We start from the raw sequence: 20286 nt of genomic DNA on the forward strand, positions 1-20286 counted from the left end.
ATGTCCTCATTAAAGGTCTGTCTCCATGCCTTGTGTGAAATTGCAGGTACATTGTGTTGAGCAATGTGGCTCCCAAGCTGGGTCTCTATTGGTCACTTCTGGTACTCCCTTCATGGTGAAACCCAGTTGTTTCTATACTGTTGTTTGTTTCTTCGGTAGCACTTCTGAATCTTCAAGAGGAGTCTCCTAGCTCAAATGACCTTTGTTTAAAATAAAAGCAATCTATGTTGTGTTGTCTTTTCAGAGGCTATTCAGATATGATGTATTATCTGAACTGCCCTGTGTTTGGCTAATGGCTTTAAGATGCATAGAAGCATTTTGGAAAAGCTCCTTTCTTCTACCAAGGCAATGCTAATTCTTTTCTATTTCCCTATTTATGCCAACCTCACCAATTCTGTTTTGTTTTTTTCTGTTACATCTTTTAATAATTTACCAAGCTTAGGCATTTGCTTTACTGCTCTATAAATCTCTGGACTTCTTCCCTTCTTCCTTCCATGACCTTTAAAGGCTTGGTTCATGTTTTCTGCCTTCCATTCCTCTGCTGCTGAGGCTGTGCCAAGTATTATGTTGCTTGCTGTAGTTAAAATTTCAATTTAGTATCTGAGTCCTTTTACTGACAGGTGTCATGGAGTCCTGGCAAATCACAAAGACGCTGTGCTTGGTCACTCACTATTCTGTGAATTCTAGCATCAAGATGAATTATACTTACAGCAGTGCCTGGGAGAAATGCTGTATTTAAAGGAAATGGAATAGTCTGCCATTTCAAGACTTAACAGAACTTGTTACAAGAAAATGAAGGAATTGAGTCTGTGTGAGGCGCAGATAAATTGAGTCTTCTGTCAACAGAAGAGATGAGTATGTGAGATCAATAAGATCTTGGTAACAGGCAGCATGGAGAAAGTGGAAAGGTTATTTTTTATTTCTCTTTGCACAGGAGCTAAGGGTTACTCAGGAAAAACCAAGCAATTGGCAAGGTCATAACAAATGGAAGGAAGTGATTCTTCACCCTGTAACTAATTGTGCAAATGATTTCTGTGGTTTTTGTACAAGTTGAAATTGCATCATTTACGAAGTGCTATAGAAATCTAAAAAAATCCATTTAAGACCTTTAGATGCAGATAGTCCCTGAGACAAATGGTTGGAAACAACCTAATGAAGTATTACCATTTCATATTTGCTTTTCTGTATTCTTCCTTATTGGCAAACCTGAGATGCAGGGTTTGGGCCTGAATAGGCTGTCAGTGATTTTTCTTAATTGCTTGTCCTGGTTCCACAGATGGCATCCCTAGCTGCTGCTTGGAGGAGTGTATGGCCCTCTGCTAGAAATTCTTGCTGTCAAGGAGCAGCACTTCTATTAGCAAAAGGGCTGACGCCAGAGCAATCTTTGCCAGCCACTGAGCTGGTGTAACTTGTAAAAGGACAAGGTAGCATACCTGAGTCTTGCACCAGATTCTGCGCTCTTGTGCCTGTGGACAGACGCATTCCTGACCCTACAGGGCACCAGCCACCATGGGCCTGGACTCCTCAGCAGTGGGTGCCTGCACTCAGGTGCTCATTCAGGGGATGGGTGAGGATGTCTCTGTATGGCTGCCATTGATCCCGTGGTGGCTGGGGCTTGCTGTGTTCAGCGGCTGGCTGTAGGAAACCCAGGATGAGCTTCCTGGATCAGGATGCTGGACCAGAGCCCAAGCAGCACTGGTGTGTTGGCAGTGAGAGGCTGGAGTGGGGACTGTTCTGTGCAGGTTGGAGTGGGAGTGGTTGTGTTTTGGAGAGGGCATTGATGTTAAGGTGTCTGCAGTGGGGCAGGTGGCGAGGCTGGGGGAGCCCTGGGCTGTGGAGATGAGACTCTTAAGAAGGAATTAAACTGTTGGGCCTCACTGCTCACAGTATCACCTCTAGCTGCCCTTGTCAGCTTGGCTACCCAAGCCCGTCATATAGTTTATCACCTGATGAATCAGAACTATCAAATTCTTGCAGTAGCTAATTTCTTAAAGGAAGTTATCTTTATTTCTTTCCAATTGAATTCCTGGACATTACTATGAATAAATAGAATTGGTGTGGATTGAATTTTTGTGGTTGCTTGTAACTTGCTAGAGGGCATCTTTTATTAGTTTGGAATGTGGAAACTTTTATAGATATGCCCATAACTATGAAGTCTGAATTTCTTACAGAAACTTACTACTGAATGATGCTGGATGATTTGCTGTGGCTGGACTGTAGCTAAGTGTTTGGGGTTTTTTTGTTTGGTGGGTTTTTGTTGTCTTTTTTTTTTTTGGTTCCCCTGGAAGATGGGGTATTTCTCTCCCATGCATTGGCTCAGGTGCTGGTCTTGTCTGATACTGGACTGGTTTAGCTCATGAAATTTGCAGCAAGCTTTCTACTTGCTGGATTAGTTTTCTGTGAGTTCACTTTAATGCCCCCCCCCGAGTGAAAAGTGTATAAGGTGGTGTGAGAGAAGGTCTGGGAGATTTTACTCCTGAAATCTTGCACTGATCTGTGGGCTTGCAGATCCAGAGCAGGAATGGTTTTACCTAGACATGTGCTGCATGTCTCTCCCTGCGGTGTCTGCCTGGTCCTTCAGAGAGAAGAGATGTCTGCTGGCCTGGCAGCTGCTGGATGCCCTCACCTTACAGGCTGTTGCATTAAATTGGCTTCAGTTTCAGTTTCCTCTCTTGCTTGGCCAAAGACACTGGGCCCTGGGGCTGCCCAGGCAGCTCCACCAGCCCTGCCACAGCAGGAGGGGCTGGCACTGCAGCAGGTGATGGTGAGGCTTGTCCCTGCTCCCTGGATAAAGTCCTGTGCCTGCTCCTTCAAAGTGAGTGTTAATAAGTGGTGAAGGATGCTGGATCACACTGTTGCAGGTACCTATGAGAGAGGGAGGAGAGGGAGGGATCCAGCCCTAGGCCCCTTTTTAAAGATTATTTGTTCTGGCTGGAGTCATAATGGTAAGCTAGGGAGGGAAAAGGGTGTGCTGGGGAGGAGCTGTAGCTCAGGGATCTGTGTACAGCTTTGTGTTCTTCAATCACTTCTTAAAAGGGAAGTATTGGAATTAATTTACTGTAGTTGAAACATGAAGTGTTGGTTTTGGGGCTTGTTCATTTCTGCTAACTGCTGGAGAATTACTTCTTTTCCATTTTGTGATTCTAAATTAAATGAAAGTTTCAACAAGCTATATGAAAATTGAGTAAGCCTTTATTCTTAATTTTTGGCACTTTCCACAGAGTATTAAGGAAGCAATTGAGATTTTTGATTAAATCCCTTCTTACCAGAAGGGTGTAACATTTATTTTTTTCCTTTTTTTTCTTTAGTTCTTGCATTTCTTTGTTATCTTGATTCCCCTCTCCCACTTTTTTTTTACATGTGTTTAATCACACTTAGTCCAATTCTGACTTATCAGAATATCAATTCCCCCTCAGTCTTTTTTCTTTGGTTACTAGTACATACTTAATGCTACAAGGATTTTCCTGTTTCTTTTGTTAATATGTTTGTTTTAAAAGTATGTGTGCACACAGCAGAAAGAGACTCCCAAGCTGATAAGCAGTGGGGGAAATGAGCCCGCTTGAGGTCAGTGTGTCTGTGCTTCTGGCCCGTGCTCTGTCCGTAGTTCATTCTCCATTGAAGCTGAATCCCTGCATCATCTGATCCCTTGGCTGCACACATTTGTTCCAGATGAAATGTGAGCATGTGATGGCATTTAAATTGTGGTTGGAGCACGTGGTAGTGTAGTAAAGCAGCCAGCAGACTATTTTAGGAGGGAGATGATAACCTCATGTAGTAGAAAATCTTTTGCAATAAGACGCCTCTTTTCACCCACCTCCAGCTTTGCTCTCTGGCACGCTCTGGGCATGCCTGTGTCTCTGAGCACTGCTGTTCTGAGTCAAGTCTGTCTCAGCAATCCTACTGTGTGCCTGTGGCACTTGGACTTGCAAATGGAGATTTGGATTGCAGGTAACAATCCCTATTTTGGAAGCAGGCTTTCCTAGGTTTGGTTTTTTTTTTTCCTCTCAAAAAAATTTCATTCTATAAATTAAGCTTTTTGCTGCATTGTATAGGCCTCTCTTTATCTCTCCATACAGCATGGCTTTTGAAACTAAGCTGATACTTCAGAAATTAGTTGAGAAATGTTGGCAGAACATGCATCTAGACAGAAGGCATCTGAAATCAGTTGTGGCAAGCCATCCTTCCTGTGTTTTTAGGTAAGAGTATGGCGATGTTCACAGTTTAGCTGATGTGTACTTTTTTTTATTTTAGAAAATAAATCTACAACTCAAGTATGCCAGAAGCAGACTCTCCCTTCGTAACATTTGAAACCTAGTTGAAAATTTTCTGAATATATCAACTTTCTCTTTCCTAGGAACTGGTTTAATCTGAACCTTAAAACATTTATTGTGTCACTGCTCAGTTCAGCCATTGGGAAGGAGATGATTTCATTCTGAGTGCTTATGTTCATTAACTACTTGCAGGCCCTGGCCAGGCCCTTTGGGCATCCTGTTTTGGTACTCTTAATCACTGTCATTGTTGCTCTTGTGTGATTTTGATTTCCACTGTGACTGACTGATCTATTTCAGGTCAGTTTTCCTTTTCAGTGCAGCATGAAGCCTTGGTCAGGAGCTTGTGCCAGAGACCTTTTTTTAGATTGTTCTTTCATTTAGGCCTTTTCATAATTTGTTTCTTTTTAACTTATTACTGAGGAAAAGAAAAGTCAGGAAGAAATTGTGAATGTATGAAAATGATGATGCCATAATGTCTGTTTCTTCTCTAAAATGGGAACAGTTTACAGATTCTGTTGCAGTAACTTTACTTGAAAGTTTGACAATAATCTATGGATTATGGAGAAGAAGGTGGGACACTGGTCTGTGAGCTAGCACAGTACTACAGAGCACTACAGACATGCTCTAAATGGAAACTCAGGGAGGCCTGTGTTCTCCATGCTGCTCCATCATGTCAGTGTTGAATGAGGCTGCTGAAAGGATTTAAGGGCCCAACAGAGCCTGAAGTAGCAGGAGCTGTGGAATCAAGGAGGAGCTCCCAAATTCATAACCTAATACTGTGATGTAAAAAGCAGTGCAGCCACTGGAGGGACCAGCTGCTCCCCTTACTTGCTGTTGTTCATGTCCAGGAGGGATTGTAGTCTTGGGAAGGTGCCCAGCTGATAGTGTTACAGACATCACATGGGCTTGGAAGACCAAAATCTTCTGGTTTTTGTAATTGCAAGTTATTGACTAATGTACTCAAACAGGTTACCAGCCTCTGGCTTGTAGGCAGCCCTAAAAACTGACTTCATAGGCTTTCTCATGTGACATTGATCTTTAATGGACTCTTCATAAAAGCAGCCACTGGTTTCATGACACAGATGTGTCTGCTCTCAGAATCAGCATCACAGTCCTGGAGTACTTGTGAGCTTTGTTCTTGTGATGGGTAGGGTTGGGGGAAGGGTAGTAAGACCTAGAAGACCTAGTAAGACCTGCTTTCTTTCTCTATAGTCTATTTCATCTCTATTTCTATTTCATTTACCTTGCTCATGTGGTTTTCTCAAGAAAATATCTATTTTACCATATTCTTGTTTATAAGATGTACTGGCAGTGTCTGCCTTGTGCAGTTACTAGTGAAAATCAAGTTTCACCATTTTTATTACTAACTGCTTACTCTGCTTGATAGCAGAGCTGTCTGTATTTCCAAATGTATACTTGTTTTTTCTTTTTCTCAATGCTGTGTGTCTTCTTACTTGAACACAGTATTCCCTTTGCATTTTGGCCTGCATTTCTACATCTGTGTTTCCTGATTTATTTTAGGAGACTAGCATACATGGTTGTCTGTGTATACAAGGAAGAGATGGGTTTTGCTGGCTGAATAACCTGAATTTCTCAGGGAATGTTTCTGGCCAATTTTCCTGTTGAGGTGCCTCTCTTCATTGGCACTAGACGGTGCTTATGCAATTGCTGTTTCAGCCAAGCATGTAGGTGTAACCTGTTACATTGGCAAGGACTGAGATGTCTCAGCTTCAGTGTCCTCATCAAATTTTCTTTGGTAATTTAATTCCAACAACTTTTATTTTTGCCTGTAGTTCTAGAAGTGTGAGCTTCCTTAGGCTGTATTACTCAATTGTGTCTTAATACTGTGTGCTACTGAATGTCTTTTTCTGTCAGCTGAGATTATCACTTTGTGATATCATCTATAAACCAAAACCTACAGAGCAATTTGAAAGTGTTTTAGGATGAAGATGTAATAAATGTAGTTTTTGTTTTGCTGTGCAGGTAGGAATTTGGAATAGGCTTGTTCTTATGCTTTCTTACTTACAGAAGTGTAGGTAGTGCTAATCTTTCTATTTATGCTTTTCAAATTGTGTCTTGTTTTGCTACTACTAGCAAAGTAGTTGGTGTTTATGCTCAAAAATACAAAATTCTATGACATCTTACAAAAGAATTCATTTGAGGGTACTAACTTGCAGTGTTACATTCTAAAAACAGATTTTGAAAGCTTAAGAAAGTGTGCAGTTCATCTCCAAAAGGAAACATAGCATTTCTTTGTGTTTCCTTTTTTGTAATGATATTTTTGCTTGTGTTGATGAAAAATAGGTTGTTTATGTGGGAAGTTTACTTTGAAGCACTTTCTTGGCTAAAACCTTGTTTAGTATTTGGAAGTAATGCTCTGTAGAATCTTTAGTGCTTTGATGTGTCTGGGTTTGGGCAAAAATTCTTGGAGCTGGAAAGCTTTAGGACTCTTTTTAACCTTTGTCCTCTTTGGATTTATGTTTTAAATGTGTATCTGGATGCATGCACACACAGATGTGCACACAGACACTACAAACTTCCATATACATTTTTACAGCTGTTTTGCTTGTTTTTGTAGATAACATGTTATGTCTTAAAAGTATTACTAGTCCAGGAATTAAAGCATTACTAGTTGCAGGAATTAAAGCTTTCTAGGTGATATGGTGTTTTAGTACAGTTAGGTTTTTACTTTTGAGGAACAAGTTTATATGAGCAGCAAAACTTATTCCAGAGCACCTCTTAAGTTTTATTTATTCTTTTCCACTGATGTTTTTTTTGCTAAATGTTACCAAATGGCACAGAAATTGTGTACTGCAGGTCTGTTCTTACAGTTATTTTCAAACCTTTCCTTTTATCTTACTCCTAATTTTTGAAAGAGAACTATTTTTTTTTTAGCTTTCTTTTGTGCTGTACAGTGCTACATTTGGGCAACAGTATGCTTCAGAGAGATTTCCAGAACATTTGTAATCATCTCTTCTCCCCTCACCCCTTCCTTTCCTCTCAGTTGTCATAGTTCCCTGCTTTTCTTATCTCTCCTTTTACTGCTGCAGCTTTCAGATGATAATGCACAGCTCGAGCAGCAGCTGCTGCATAATAGCTGCAGCACCACTTAGAGCTGACCTAATGTGAGAATAAATGAACAAATCTGTGATTTGCTTCTGAGCTTACCTACAGGATCTTTTTTTCAGCTTGAGTTTATTAGATGTCATCACTGGGAGGTGAACTGTGGATGGCCTCCCTGGCATCCTCTTTCCAGCTGCTCCATGGATTGCTGCACAACAAAGAAAGGTGTTGGGATTCCTGGTGCTTTTTGCAGTCACCTGTTCCTAAACATGACTTGCTTTTTTTCCCTACCACTTCTTTATTCGTGGCCAAGAGCAGTGCAGCAGGAGCAGGTGGAGTGACACGCTGTGGTGTCACGCTGTGCTCGCTCAGGCCACTCCGCTCATTTCCTCTCATTTCCTCCGGCTGAGCGAGCCAATGTTCTCCTCAGCTTTTGGGGGCCTGAGGCTGCAAAACCGAGCTGGAAAGTGTCCTGCTGCTCTAGTACACACAGCCCAGGGCTTCCAGCTTCTTTGGGGCTGGCTGGGGAGGCTGGCAGCAGCTGCCCTCTCTGTGCTGCACACATGCCTGGGCTGCTCCTCAGCTGCCGCAGCTGGTGATGCGGTACTGGAAAGAAAGCTGTCACCTGTTTTTGTCAGATGGTTTAAGTGTTACTACTCACTGGGAATACTGTACCTGTGTATATTCAAGGCAGTATTTTAGCAAGGAAACATGTTTCTATTCTACTCTATTTTACTCTTAACCAGAATATGAACTTTTCTTGCTGTGACTGTTAGATACAGCCTTACTGATGCTCTGCTGGTTTAAGGATACAAGCAAGGTTTGTAGAAGACATATTTGAAGAAAGTGTGTCAGAAGAAAGCTACCCCCAATTTTTTTTTCCTGTCTCCAGTTGTAGACTTTGCTTTATCAGGTGAAGTACCTTTATTTCAAAAATACTTCCTCCATAACTGGATTCTGACTTAAAGATCTAGAAGGGGGAAATAAAATAGTATGAAAGTTACATGAGGCTTTAAAGCTGACTGATTTGAAGAAAAGGGTCTTGCTGCAGGCTTACTGCATACTGTAGTCTGCTCTCACAAGATAAATTTTCAGCTTTATTTTCTCATTTCCTTTGTCTTTCATCAAGCTCTCTTTTTTCTTTTCAGTAGGTACTGGTTGTTGCAGGGACACGAGGGATAAGCCATTGTTATGTTCTATTTCCTTATTGCTATCAGATAGAAACACTGAACAGAAGTCTCCATCCACTGGGGGTTAGGGGTTTAGATAACTTAAAATGGTCCTAATAATACATTCAGGTAATTTTGAATGTTATGGAGTTTAAGCAGATTCATGCAGAGTTTAGTCTTGTTTAGAATCAGAGGGTAAATGTGGTAGTTGAACAGCCAGTGTGTGGATGAAATGAATCTCTAAGGAATTTCGTTTGGTGTTGAAGAAATGTCAGTGATGGAAAAGTGAAAATGGCTGTCATGAAGTGAGTTTAAAAACTGGCTTATTAATAAACTTCATTATAATTCCAAATGGAGAATGACCATCCAGTGTATATCTTGCTGTGTGGGGGTTTTGCTGCTGTTGCTACTCAACCACATTATGTAACATTTTATTAATGACCTGGAAGAGGTCATAGAATTGTTATCAATAAAGGATGCAGCCAATTGAGACCTGGGGAAAGAAAATGCATATATAGTTGTGGGAAACTAGCCTTGTGTGTTGGGAATTAGTGTGGTCTGTGGAAGCCAGGATCTGTGGGTGGGGGTGGGCAATTGGCAGGCCTTGGCAGACAGTGCCCAAAAGTGCCAGAGTGCTCTCGAGTGTCAGTGATAGTGCTGTGTGTAGGTCACTGCTCTGCCTTTAGGACATGGGGTCCATCTGGGGTGTTGTGGTGGTGCAGCCCCAGGCAGCCACACTCTCACTCTGCCCTGCTGGGGTGGGGGAGAGATTCAGAAGGGTACAGGTGAGAGAAAACTCCCCAGGTGAGAGAAAGGCAGTGTCATGGGTACAGCTGAAGCTCTGCATGCCAGAAAGCAGAACAAGGAGTGAATCCATTGCTTCTCATGAGCAGGCAGATAGATGTTCAGCAATCTCCAGGAAATTCAGGCTGCATCACTCCTAGGGATGACTTGGGAAGACAAACACCATCACTCTGAGCATCACCCCGTTCTCCTCCTCCCATCTTAATGTTTTTGTAAGGGGTATGTGCATGTGGGCAGTTCTGTGGTATTTCATAACAAAGGTATAGATAAATAGTTTGCTCAAAAGATTTGGCTTAGCTTGGTCCTCATCTGATCTGATTTATGATGGTTTTATTCTTGTATTCCTAGTAATGTTTAATCTGACTCTTGGTGGAAAGTAAGGATTGAATGAACCAGAGGGTGAATTTCATCACACTTAGAGTCTCTACAGAGTTATAAATTTTGTTTTCCTGGAAGTTGAGGACATATTGGAAATATTTTTTTCCATAAAGCTTTGTTTACTGTCTATTTATGCCTGTTGCATACTATTCAAAAGACAAATCTTAATATTTGCAAAGTTATACCTTTCTAAGTGTTTGTGGTTTTAGGTTTACAGAGCTGCAGGGATGTGCAGCTTTGAATTCATCTCATGCTTATGCTGTGATTAGAAAAGTGGGTTATGCCAGCATTATAGAAGTAATTTAGTATGTAGACCTTATTATTTGGTAATATATTGTGTTATAAAAATAGTTTGCCTTGATATTTGGATCTCAAAACCCAGCTTTGATTTTTGCAATAGAAGAATTGGGAGTGCTGTATGGGTGGAGGGGGGTTGTTTGCTATCCAGTGTCACTGAATGAGAGGTTACTCTTTTTATCATGAAGATAAATTTTGAGAGCCAGTTCTACAGCTGATTTGTCCATAATTACCAGAATAAAGACTGCAGACCACATGCAAGTCAGACTTCCCTTGAAAACCTGGAGTAGATTGTTTTCTCTGGATACTTGATTTTCTTACCCCATCAAAATTTTCAGATATATTGTGTAATGAACAAACCTCCACTAAGATGGGAGAAGGGTGGTGAGCAGGGGGTTGGTGTTTTTAGGGTTTTGGTTTTGGGGGTTTTTAGGTGGGTTTTTTAGTGTTGTGGGTGGGTTTTTTTTTGTTTGATTGTTGTGTTTGGTTTTTTTTTTTTTTGGTTGTTTGGTTTTTTTTCCTTTTGTGGGCTGTGTATTTCCTTGGTTTTTGGTTTGGTTTTTTTAGGTTTCTTTTTTTTTTTCTCTCTTTTTTTTTTTTTTTTTGAGAGAAGGGGTTTATAATCAAGAACTAGCCTTAAAGCTTTAGAACACTTACGTTTTTTCCCTCACCTTTTACCTCTCTAAGTTAGTTATTTCTTATATTTCTTAAACATTTGCTATGTTAGGAGAAGACCCCTCTGGAGGGTGTCATGTCCCCCTATCCCTTTATTGTAGGCTGCTGCTGAACGTGCTGGCCATGAGCTGCTGAGGGTGGCTTCCTGTCAGAATTGCTTCATGTAAAATCACAAGGAAGCAAATGTCTCTTGCATCCTCCCATTGTGCTGTTTCCTGTGAGCAGGCTGGATGCATGTCCTGGATACAGGTTTTTTATGGCACTGTACGTGTTGGGATGACCCAATCAAATTGTTCTTGGTAGCCCCTATAGTCTGAGCGCAGCAGGAAACGAGGCTTCCTCTCAACCTTTTGTTCTCAACTTAGCCTGACTGTGGAGAGCTCTTGGCTCTATCAGAATCCAGAATGAAGGTGAGATTAAAACAGATTGTTTTAAGGTTTTGTAAGTTTAAGCTATCATTTGTAACCTTTTTTGAAATGTTCCCTTTCTTATCATTCTCTTTCTCCCTTGTTGTCCTGTTCTGATCCAGTTCTGGTTTCTGTTGGACCCCTGTTTCATGTATTTAATTCTTTTAGGATCAGGGTTAGGCTTTTGTGATTCTGTTCACACTTCAAGTTTACTTACACTTCAAGTTTGCTTAAAAACTACTACAATAAGCGTGTGGTAATAATGGAAATTTCACACTCTTAATACTTTCTTGTTCCATAGCAGCTTAATTTTTTCCCCAATTTGAGCAGTGGTTAAGCTGATCTCCAGCCTGGTTTTGACTTTATAAATTATGCTGTTAATAAAATCTGTCATGTCTGTTTGTTAAATCAGATTATTTTTTCTCCTTAATGCCTTTTTTGTGTACATAGTCTTTTAATATTCCTTGTGTTTGAGGAAAAGCTTTACAGAATTCACATCTAGGCAATTCCCTGGTGCCTCTCCTTACTCCTTACAGCTTTGAATAACTGAGAGAAGTATTTTTAAATTATCCATAGTCCAGTGAAACTTGTTGAAGTAGTTATTTGACTTTATTTATGTGAGCAATAACTGCTTGGAGTACGCTGTTGTGTGGTTCTGACTGCTTGATGCTGTGTGTGTTGTGTGGCATTGCTTTTCTGAGCTGTGTAAATGCTACTCGAGCTTGAGGGATGTTGGCCCTGTACAGCCCAGCTAGAACTGCTGCTTTCTGGGACCAGAGATGATCCTCAGTCTGAGGGGGGAGTAATGAGCATGTGAATGTATGCAGGTTTTAAATGTTTCCTGAATCTGTTCTACCTTTCCTGTGATATTACATCACCAGCAGTCAGAACTGGTCTGGCAGCCCCTTCTGTGGTTGCTTTCATAGCTTTTGTTAACACTTCTGCTTCTCTTGGGTTAAACTGGCCTTTCTTTGTTCCTTTCTCGCTTCTCCCCTGGGATTATGAGTTTTTCCTCTCCTGTCTGTGAAGGCTGTTTTCTGGGTAAGGACTTTCTGATAGTGTCTGTGGGATGGGTCTGTTGTCAGAAAAGTGAACTGGTTTTTGTTGACTTTTTAGATAAAACTGCTTCATTGTAGAAAACTAAATATCTTTCTGTTTCTTAAATCAGTTGGAAGAACTGCAGCAGCTGTCTTTTATTGTCAGCTTTCTAGTCTTGTACAAAGGAGTACTGTGAGTTCTTTCAACCTATGCAGAATCTATTGCAAGAGCTATTTTCATGAGACTTTGGATGAGTGTTTCCATTACCTCAGGCAAATATGGGTTTGTGGGGATTTTCTTTTTTTTTAAAAATGTCCTCTTTTCCCCAAAAAATCCAGATGTTTAATGTCATCACCCAGTGCTTGAAAGTTGCTGGAGTGTTTTCTGCAAGATAATTCAAGGTTTGGATTGCCTTACCACAGTTAAAAAATAAAACTAAAATGAACCGCTCCTTTCATCTGTCCTCTTCCCAAAGCTCATCCTTGATCTAACCTGTCCAGCAATTCAATTCTTTTAAAATTCATTAATGTTCAGGAATGTTGTTTTCCTCTGTGTCTTGTGAAGAGATGGCATGTAGGCTGTAGTAGTTATTTTCAAAGTACATAATGAAAACTCAGGTACAATGCCTGTGCACTGCTACAGAAAAAGAAGAGTATGCCAGGAGTAATGGTACCCAGTAGCTTTTATTTGGCCAAAATGTCTTAGGAAAACTTCTGATACTTGTTTTATTCAACATTCTTGTAACTAAATGATACTTGATATTTTTGTTTTCTCAGTTCTTCATTTTTTCTTCAAATGCAGCTGTTGCTATATTGTCTTTCTATTTAAATTGGAGTTCTAAATTTTTTTAAGGAGAACCACCCCCCCACCCCCCCCCCCCATTTTACTGGTTCATAACAACCACTAAAAGACTGATGCTTTGTTCATGCAATAGCTTCTACAGTTGTGGTTTGTATGTACAAGCTTAAAGGCTTGTTTCCATGACTTAACTTCTTGTTTTTTGGTTGTTTTTCAGACTTTTGATGCAAATGACCTGTATCAGGGACAGAATTTCAGCAAAGTTCTTAGCTCTCTTGTGGCTTTAAATAAGGTGACTGCAGGTAAGTAGACTGCTCTGTCTTCTGCTGGCTTACTGCTGCTTTCACCTTGCATCAGTGTATATTTATACCTGTGTTGTACCCATGATGAGGCGAACATATGCAGTATTTTAAATGAGCTTTTGTTGAAGCTTATGCTTTTAAAACTTTTCAGTGCTCTGGGTTCTCTAGTCTTGTCATCTGCAGAAGGAAGCTTTGTGGTAGAGCTAAGGCTAAGCCTTTAAGCTGGCAAGCAATTTAGGAAAATTGTGTTTTTCAGAAAGGCCTGTTTTTTAGGTTGTTTTTCTTTTTTTTTCCTTCAAGTTCGAACTACTAAAGTTGACTTTTGCTCCATTCTGTCATTCTCCTATTTGAACAGCTTGGAAACATTTTTGCCCTCCCCAGCCTACATTTCTCAGTGTTATCCTGTCTTGCCAATAACAAAAGGATATCCAATGTCTTTGATCCCTTAAGCCACATATTTCATTCATTTAGCAGCTAGAAGTCATGAACCACTCACCCTAAGTTCTTTGGTGGGAGGGGAAAGAGCTGTAGGATTAACAGACAGGTGAGAGGTGTCCATCCATCCTCACAGGGTGAGGCTGTGATAAATTATGCCAGCTGGACCCTGGGACAGTCAAGAAATGTTGACATTGGCCCTTTTGGTTTCTTCCTGTTCCACCGTCAGCAGCAAGTATCAGTGCTGGTCATCAGGTCAGAGTCTGAGAGGGAGTCTAAAACTGAACCATGCATGTCAGTTTTTGTGCAAGGAAGAAAAGGTGATAGAAAAGTCAGTGATGCATAAGTGTTGCCTGATTTAATACTAATGAATAAGTGTCTTGTCACATTTGTAATCTCTTGTCTGTTTCATGGGAGACTTTGTGGTTTTGGTGGGTTATTTTTTTTTTTCTTGCATTAGAAAGCACCCCTTAAAATTAAGTTTTGCAACCAAATCTTAGTTTTAATGAATGGGCATGTAGTAATACCATTGACTTCTTTGAAGCTGTTTGCACCAGCTGGAGATACTGCCTCTCATCTCAAGTGTAAGTGCCAATGCACACCAGTGCAGTGCATCTTTAAAACTGCTGTACACTGGCCATTGCTGCCTTTGCTGTTGCTAAAGGGGAGAAAAAGTGTGACTGTTTTGTCCAAATGTCTTTGGATTAAGGCCTGTGTCAAAGAGCCACAACTGCAGCTGGTTGGAAGGGACCTGGGCTAATCCCTTTCATGGTAGGGGGCATGTGTTGGTGGTATGGAAACAAGAAATCAGAACCACATGCAAGCTGTGGTGGTGTCTCATTCCTGGGAGCAGGCATAAACCTTCTTGTTCTTCCAAACAATTTTCATTAGCTGGGTAATTGTGTAGCAGGCATTTTAGACTGTATCTCTCTGCTCTGGTAGTGGAAGATGGATTTCAGATTCCCACGTGGATCTGCAAGAATTTCAGGCATATGCAGGTTCTTCTGAGAATAGGCCTTCTACAAAATGAGGAATGTGAGAAATGGCCATGATTACTGATGAAGGACTTCTGTGGGTTTTCACTCCATGGAAGTGTCAGTCTCTGGAGTGGTGGGATCAAGGAAGGAGGCTGCAGCCAGCACTGAACATGGCTCTTGGGAGCTGCTTTTGGTGCAGCCCCCGGCTGGCTGGGGCTCACTAAGCCACAGGACACACCCCCACCCTTGTTGGCTGCCAACATCCCATCCCATCCCATCCCAGGGATGTGCAGCCCAGTGTCCAGGGCTGGGGCTGCCCTGGTGCCCCCAGTGCCCCACTCCTGGCTGGGATGGTGGGATGAGCCCTGTCCTGCTGCTCCCACGGTGCCTCCCAAGCAGCCCCTGATGGCACACAGCCCTTCAGGTGAACACATCACGAGGGTGTGCTTCTCAGAGGAGAGACAAATGGAAGAGGGGAAATGTTTTGGGAGGGTGTTGTTTACTTGAGAAACAGCATTTTCCTTTCTTCTATTCCTAGTCCTCCCTCCAAAGAAGAAAAAATAGCTTAGTTGGCAAAAAAAAAAAACAAAAAAACAACAACGGGATGAGGCAAAGGAATGTAGGAAAAAAGACAGTGGAAGGAATGTTTTAATTGAGGAGGAGATGGGGGGCTGTGGGAAGAGCTAAGAAACAGATGTGGCTGGCTTCACTTCAAGCAAGTTTTATGCAGTCAAAATTCTTGGCTACTAGCTAAAATGATGCTGGTTATTTACCTTTAAATAGACTGGTGGTGAGTAGGAATAGAGAAATACAACACTAACCCTCCTCTCTCTAAACAGGCCAAGTTGTTCTCTTGTCTGTGTGGGGAAGAAATTGTCGATAACTCAGGATTTTAGATTATTTATTGCTATCATTTTTTGAATCTTGAATTACTGAATAACTGCAGATACATCAAATATGCTTTAAGCATGCGAATTTTATAGAGATAAGCAGAAGTTATAGATGCAGATTGTTAAAATTCTAATATTTAATTTTTTTTTCCCACCCTCCTACAGACATAGGGCTGGGCAGTGACTCTATATGTGCACGTCCCTCATCTCATCGGATAAAATCCTTTGATTCTTTGGGATCCCAGTCTTCACACAGTAGAACTTCAAAACTCTTTCAGGGACAGTATCGGAGTTTGGTAAGTTCTGGAAGAATGAAATATGCTGTGGTGTGCTATTTTTCCCCCTCTTTCTTTTCCCCATTTTTTTTAAATGAGCTTTGTAAGTAAATGATAGTGTAGCAAAGTAACTGTTTCTTCTCTTTCAGTTCTGTATTTTTAGCCTGTGAGTTTGTGTTTGCAGCTTTTTATATGATGTTTCAAAATACATGCAGCTTTTTGTGAACTTCAAACTATTTTTTCTTCCTTTAGTGCTCCATGTTGTCTGCATAGACAGTATCTTCATGGATTTGTTTTTCTTCTCAGTGTAAGGACTTGCTTTTCCAAAGGCAAAAAATCTCATTTTCTCTCTGAGTTTAGGGGTGATGATTGAATGTTTTTCAAACCTCTGTGAAGGTGATACTTTTGGCAGTAGTGGTAGTTGTTCCTGTTTTCTGTTATATTTCAAGGTTGATCCTTTAACTTGCCTTTGGGTAAGTGAGTTGTTTGGGCCATTGTTTTATAGTACAGCTGAATTCAGAGTTGCATATCTCATGGAAATTGTGATAAACGTACCTTTAGTCACGGAAGGTTGGCAAGGAGGGTTCAGATCCCTAGTGAAAGCTGCTTTATCCGTGCCTTTCTTAGGTGTGTAATGTGTTTTATCAGGTAGCAGAGCCTGTGAAGTTTTTGCCAAGGTCACTAATTCGAGCTCCTGTTGTGCTGTTCACAGCCCAGTCAGTTTTGCAGATGCAGCAGTTGGTGGGACTGGCTGGTAGCTGGATCACTGAAGGGATCAGAGTTTTCAGTGTTTCTGTCACTTTGGTGATCTGAGTTGCTCTGTGAAAAGTTAAAGGAGGGAGGTGCAAGGAGGAGGGAAAAAGAGCTAGTGGCCAAACCCAGGAAACTCCTAGTTTGGTTTTGTTGGTGCAGATGATCTGTTTGGAACCGTTCTCACCAAGTTTGTACTCATTTCCTCTGCTGGAAAGCCGTACCGGCAGAGCACAGGGTTTGTAGCTGATCTCACTGTGCAATGCTTCTGCTTATTTTGTGGCTTTTTAGCGTTTACTAAACCAAAACATTCTCTCTTGTTGAGTAGAGAGGATGAAAGCACATAATGTACCAGCAGAGGACTAAGGCACAGGCACTTGAAAATGTGCCAATCTAATTGTCAAACACTGGGACTTGCCCTATCTTGGGACTTTCTGCGTGTTTTCAAAGTTGAGTTTGCCCTCATTTTCCTGTAGTTTCTCAGCTGCTAACTGATGAAAGTCATATTGAGTTGTGATACAGCAACATGATTGCTGGGGTTATGAATTAAGCTGACATGTAAGATCCTAGTGACAACATGCACTCTTTTCATCACCTCAGCTATATAGGCAACATGTAAGTGAAATTCTTCTACTTGGATAGCTGACTAGGACTGCTTACACAGTCATTTTCTCACTAAGCTATGTTTTTAGCTGTACAGGTATTGATTCTTGGTTATGAGAGAGACAAACATGATTTGTAGTGCTATTTTCTCAGTTCCAGTGCAATGTTTTTAAAGTTGTCCAAGTATTGCATTTTTTCAGCATAAAGGTTTGCCCAAACGCTCATGTAATGCTTGAATGGTGCAGCTACCCAAAATTGGCATCCAAGGACAAAGTGCTCAGTTTGAAAATCATTAATTTTAATTAGTTACTTCAAAGAACATTCAGATGTTAGGACAGAGTGATAATCTGCCTTTGCAGCCATGGCAAGGGATGAGCATACACACATACATAGTTGTAGTGTCCACTACAAGTCTGACTGCTGCAGGCTTCCAGCTCTGCTGGCCTTCAGAGAAATGATTTGGGATACTTGGTCAAGGTAAGTTGTGTAACTCTTTCATGGGCTTTGTGAAAGAACACTCCTTCTTTGGCAGGCCGTGGAGACTTGTACCTTCAGCTGTGGAAGCCACTAACCTGATCTGTTACAGGAAAAAAAGGAAAAAAAAAAGGTTTTGTGCTGCAAACTCTTGATATATCTAAAATTAAATTAAGCCAAACTCAGTTTCTCCCTCCTTGCAGCACAGAGAATTTTAGGAAAACTCTCTCTAATGTAAGGCCTTTGTTTCTTTGTAGTTGTCAAAGCCAGTTTGAATTTATGCTAGTTATAGAAAAATGTATATTTTTTTTTCTTTGTGAGAACAATAAATTTTCTCATTTTTGCTGTTAACCCTTTATGATTTGGAGGGACTGTAATAAGTAAAATATATACTCCCATGGCTGATAAAAATCTGTAGATTAAAAATTACAGAAATACTGGAAATGCTAAATTGCACCTTATAAAGGCTTCTGAGTAAAAATGTGTTGGGACTGTTGTGTGTGGAGCAAAGGCTATTTCCGTTTTATGGACATTTCTGTTTTGCTCATGGCAGTATTGTTTAAGTCTCTAATGATCACTTTATTCTTTGTTTTCTCTTACTAGGACATGACAGATAACGGCAACCATCAGTTGGTGGTGAGAGCCAAATTTAATTTTCAACAGACAAATGAAGATGAACTTTCTTTTTCAAAAGGTGATATTATTCATGTTACAAGAGTGGAAGAAGGAGGCTGGTGGGAAGGAACTTTGAATGGAAAAACAGGGTGGTTTCCAAGTAACTACGTACGAGAAATTAAATCAAACGGTGAGTTTTGAAGGGGAGAGCATATTTGAAGAAATTCTTGCTTTGGGAGAGGTGGTAGTTGGTTGATTCATTAAAACTTCTAATGCTTTTTGTTTAAGCTTGATTTTATTTACTGAAGATCATTCACAGCAATGATTAATGCTTGGGGGCTTGCACTTCCCCACCCCAGTTTACTGTATAGAGTGGGTTCTGAATTAGCAGGAAGTGTGCAGAAAACTCCCCATTCTGCTTGCTTGTCTGTCATGTTTGGGCTGCTCTCACTTCCTTGGTCTGAATTCCTAGAATATGGGATTTTGACTCAGATGCTGACAGACTTTGACAGACTTTGAATTGGTGCTTTTGGTTTAAATAGTGAGCAATTTCCTATAAAAAACCAAAAAAAAAAACCACCCAAGAAAAACCTCCAAACCTAACAAAAATTTACTCAATACATCCCATTACTTAGAAGTGAACAACGGCAGGAAGGAAACCCAATTCTATCAAAATCTTCTTTTGAAACTAATAGATTTGTGATTTTTCTTTTTCTTTCTTGTTCATGTTCCTTCAGCTTTTCTTCATACAGGCTTCATCCTTCCACTGAAGTTTTATTTTGAACTTTATACAGTCAAAGTGCCTTCTGTAAATGTCATCTGAATATCAGAAATAACATTCCTTTTTAATCCACTAGGATATTGCTGTGGGTGACATAATTTCTCTGTCTCCTTTATTTCCTTTTTCTACCCCATGTCTTGGCTTATTTTCAGTGATTAGGGATAAGCCTGGTAGGATAAAATTACCCAGGGTCTCTGGGAGGCTTTACCACTGTTTGCTTTGTTACAGCTCCAGTGAAAACACACATCTTTTGGGGCCATGCTCAAGTCTTTGGCATGGTTTTTTTTTTTTTTTCTTCCCCCCATTATGAGGCAGCTATTCAGATGTCTGATTGCAGTGAGATTGTGGGAGCAAAAGTCAATTTTAAAACTTACCTTTTCTCCTTTGGTTGCATCCTCTTGTTTTCTTCCTTGATTTAATATCTCCAGTCTGTTGTTGCCAAATATTAGTGTTAGATCTGCAGCTTCATTGTCCTTTTCAACCAGCTTCTCCCAGACATAGTCACAATGTAAGACTTGGCTTTTACACTCTTTAGAGATCCCTCAGATGCAACTTATCCCGAGAAGCAATTCTTGAATCCTGTTTTTGGTTTGTAGTGTTTTAGCATCAGCCATGATGACCCTCTTGTCTCATTGTTATTCATTTAAATCATTACTGCAGAGATTTTGTTTGAATTTCATCAGTTTTGACCTCTTAGAACTCCTGGAACCTAGGTAGACAATTAAGCTCCAGAATAGAAACGCTTTAACAGTGAAAACCAAGAGCCAGAAGTTGCCAGTAACCAGAATTAAGTGGTTCTTTTTTCATTGGGAATGCTGCACTTGGGTGAAGTCAGTAGGAAGGGGCAAGCTGTAGTGCCAAGTGCAGTCTGATGCTTGTGTCTCCTTGCAGCCCTGTCTGATCCCTGGGGCTGGCATGGTTTTTCCTTTCACTTCTTGCCCTCAGAAGAAAATTTGTCCAAATCCTTCTCCCTCCACTTTATAAGTGTATTCTCTCTGCCACAACAGTTTATCCCTTGTGGCTTCTGTAAGACTTCTTGCATCCTTGGACTGCTGTCTCATATGTTAAATTTCTTCTATGGAAGTTTCTTCTGTTTGTGCCCAAGCTTTTCTCTTCTCAGGAAGCTTAGTTCATTGAGTATTACGAAGTTGAAATGACTGAGCTGTAGCTCACTAGCTTTCTCTGTTCTCCTCCTCCATTTTAAAATTACTGTGGTTGGCTTTTTCCAGTACTTTATGGAATTTCACTTGTCCTCTCTGGTTTCAGATATGGATATAGCTAGTT

General features: G+C 40.7%; 1 protein-coding gene across 3 annotated transcripts in view; it reads left to right on the forward strand.

The window, feature by feature from the left end:
• Positions 1 to 20286, forward strand: part of ARHGEF7 (Rho guanine nucleotide exchange factor 7) — a 116334-nt gene that overhangs the window by 32993 nt on the left and 63055 nt on the right. For all 3 annotated transcript variants that reach the window (XM_084201171.1, XM_084201172.1, XM_084201173.1), the window contains exons 3-5: positions 13118 to 13202; positions 15670 to 15800; positions 18210 to 18411. In XM_084201171.1, the coding sequence (XP_084057297.1) occupies positions 13118 to 13202; positions 15670 to 15800; positions 18210 to 18411 (418 nt within the window). The remainder of the gene's footprint in view (positions 1 to 13117; positions 13203 to 15669; positions 15801 to 18209; positions 18412 to 20286) is intronic.

The sequence above is a fragment of the Fringilla coelebs genome, assembly GCF_963513975.1.
Source record: "Fringilla coelebs genome assembly, chromosome: 2".
Lineage (NCBI taxonomy): Eukaryota > Metazoa > Chordata > Aves > Passeriformes > Fringillidae > Fringilla > Fringilla coelebs.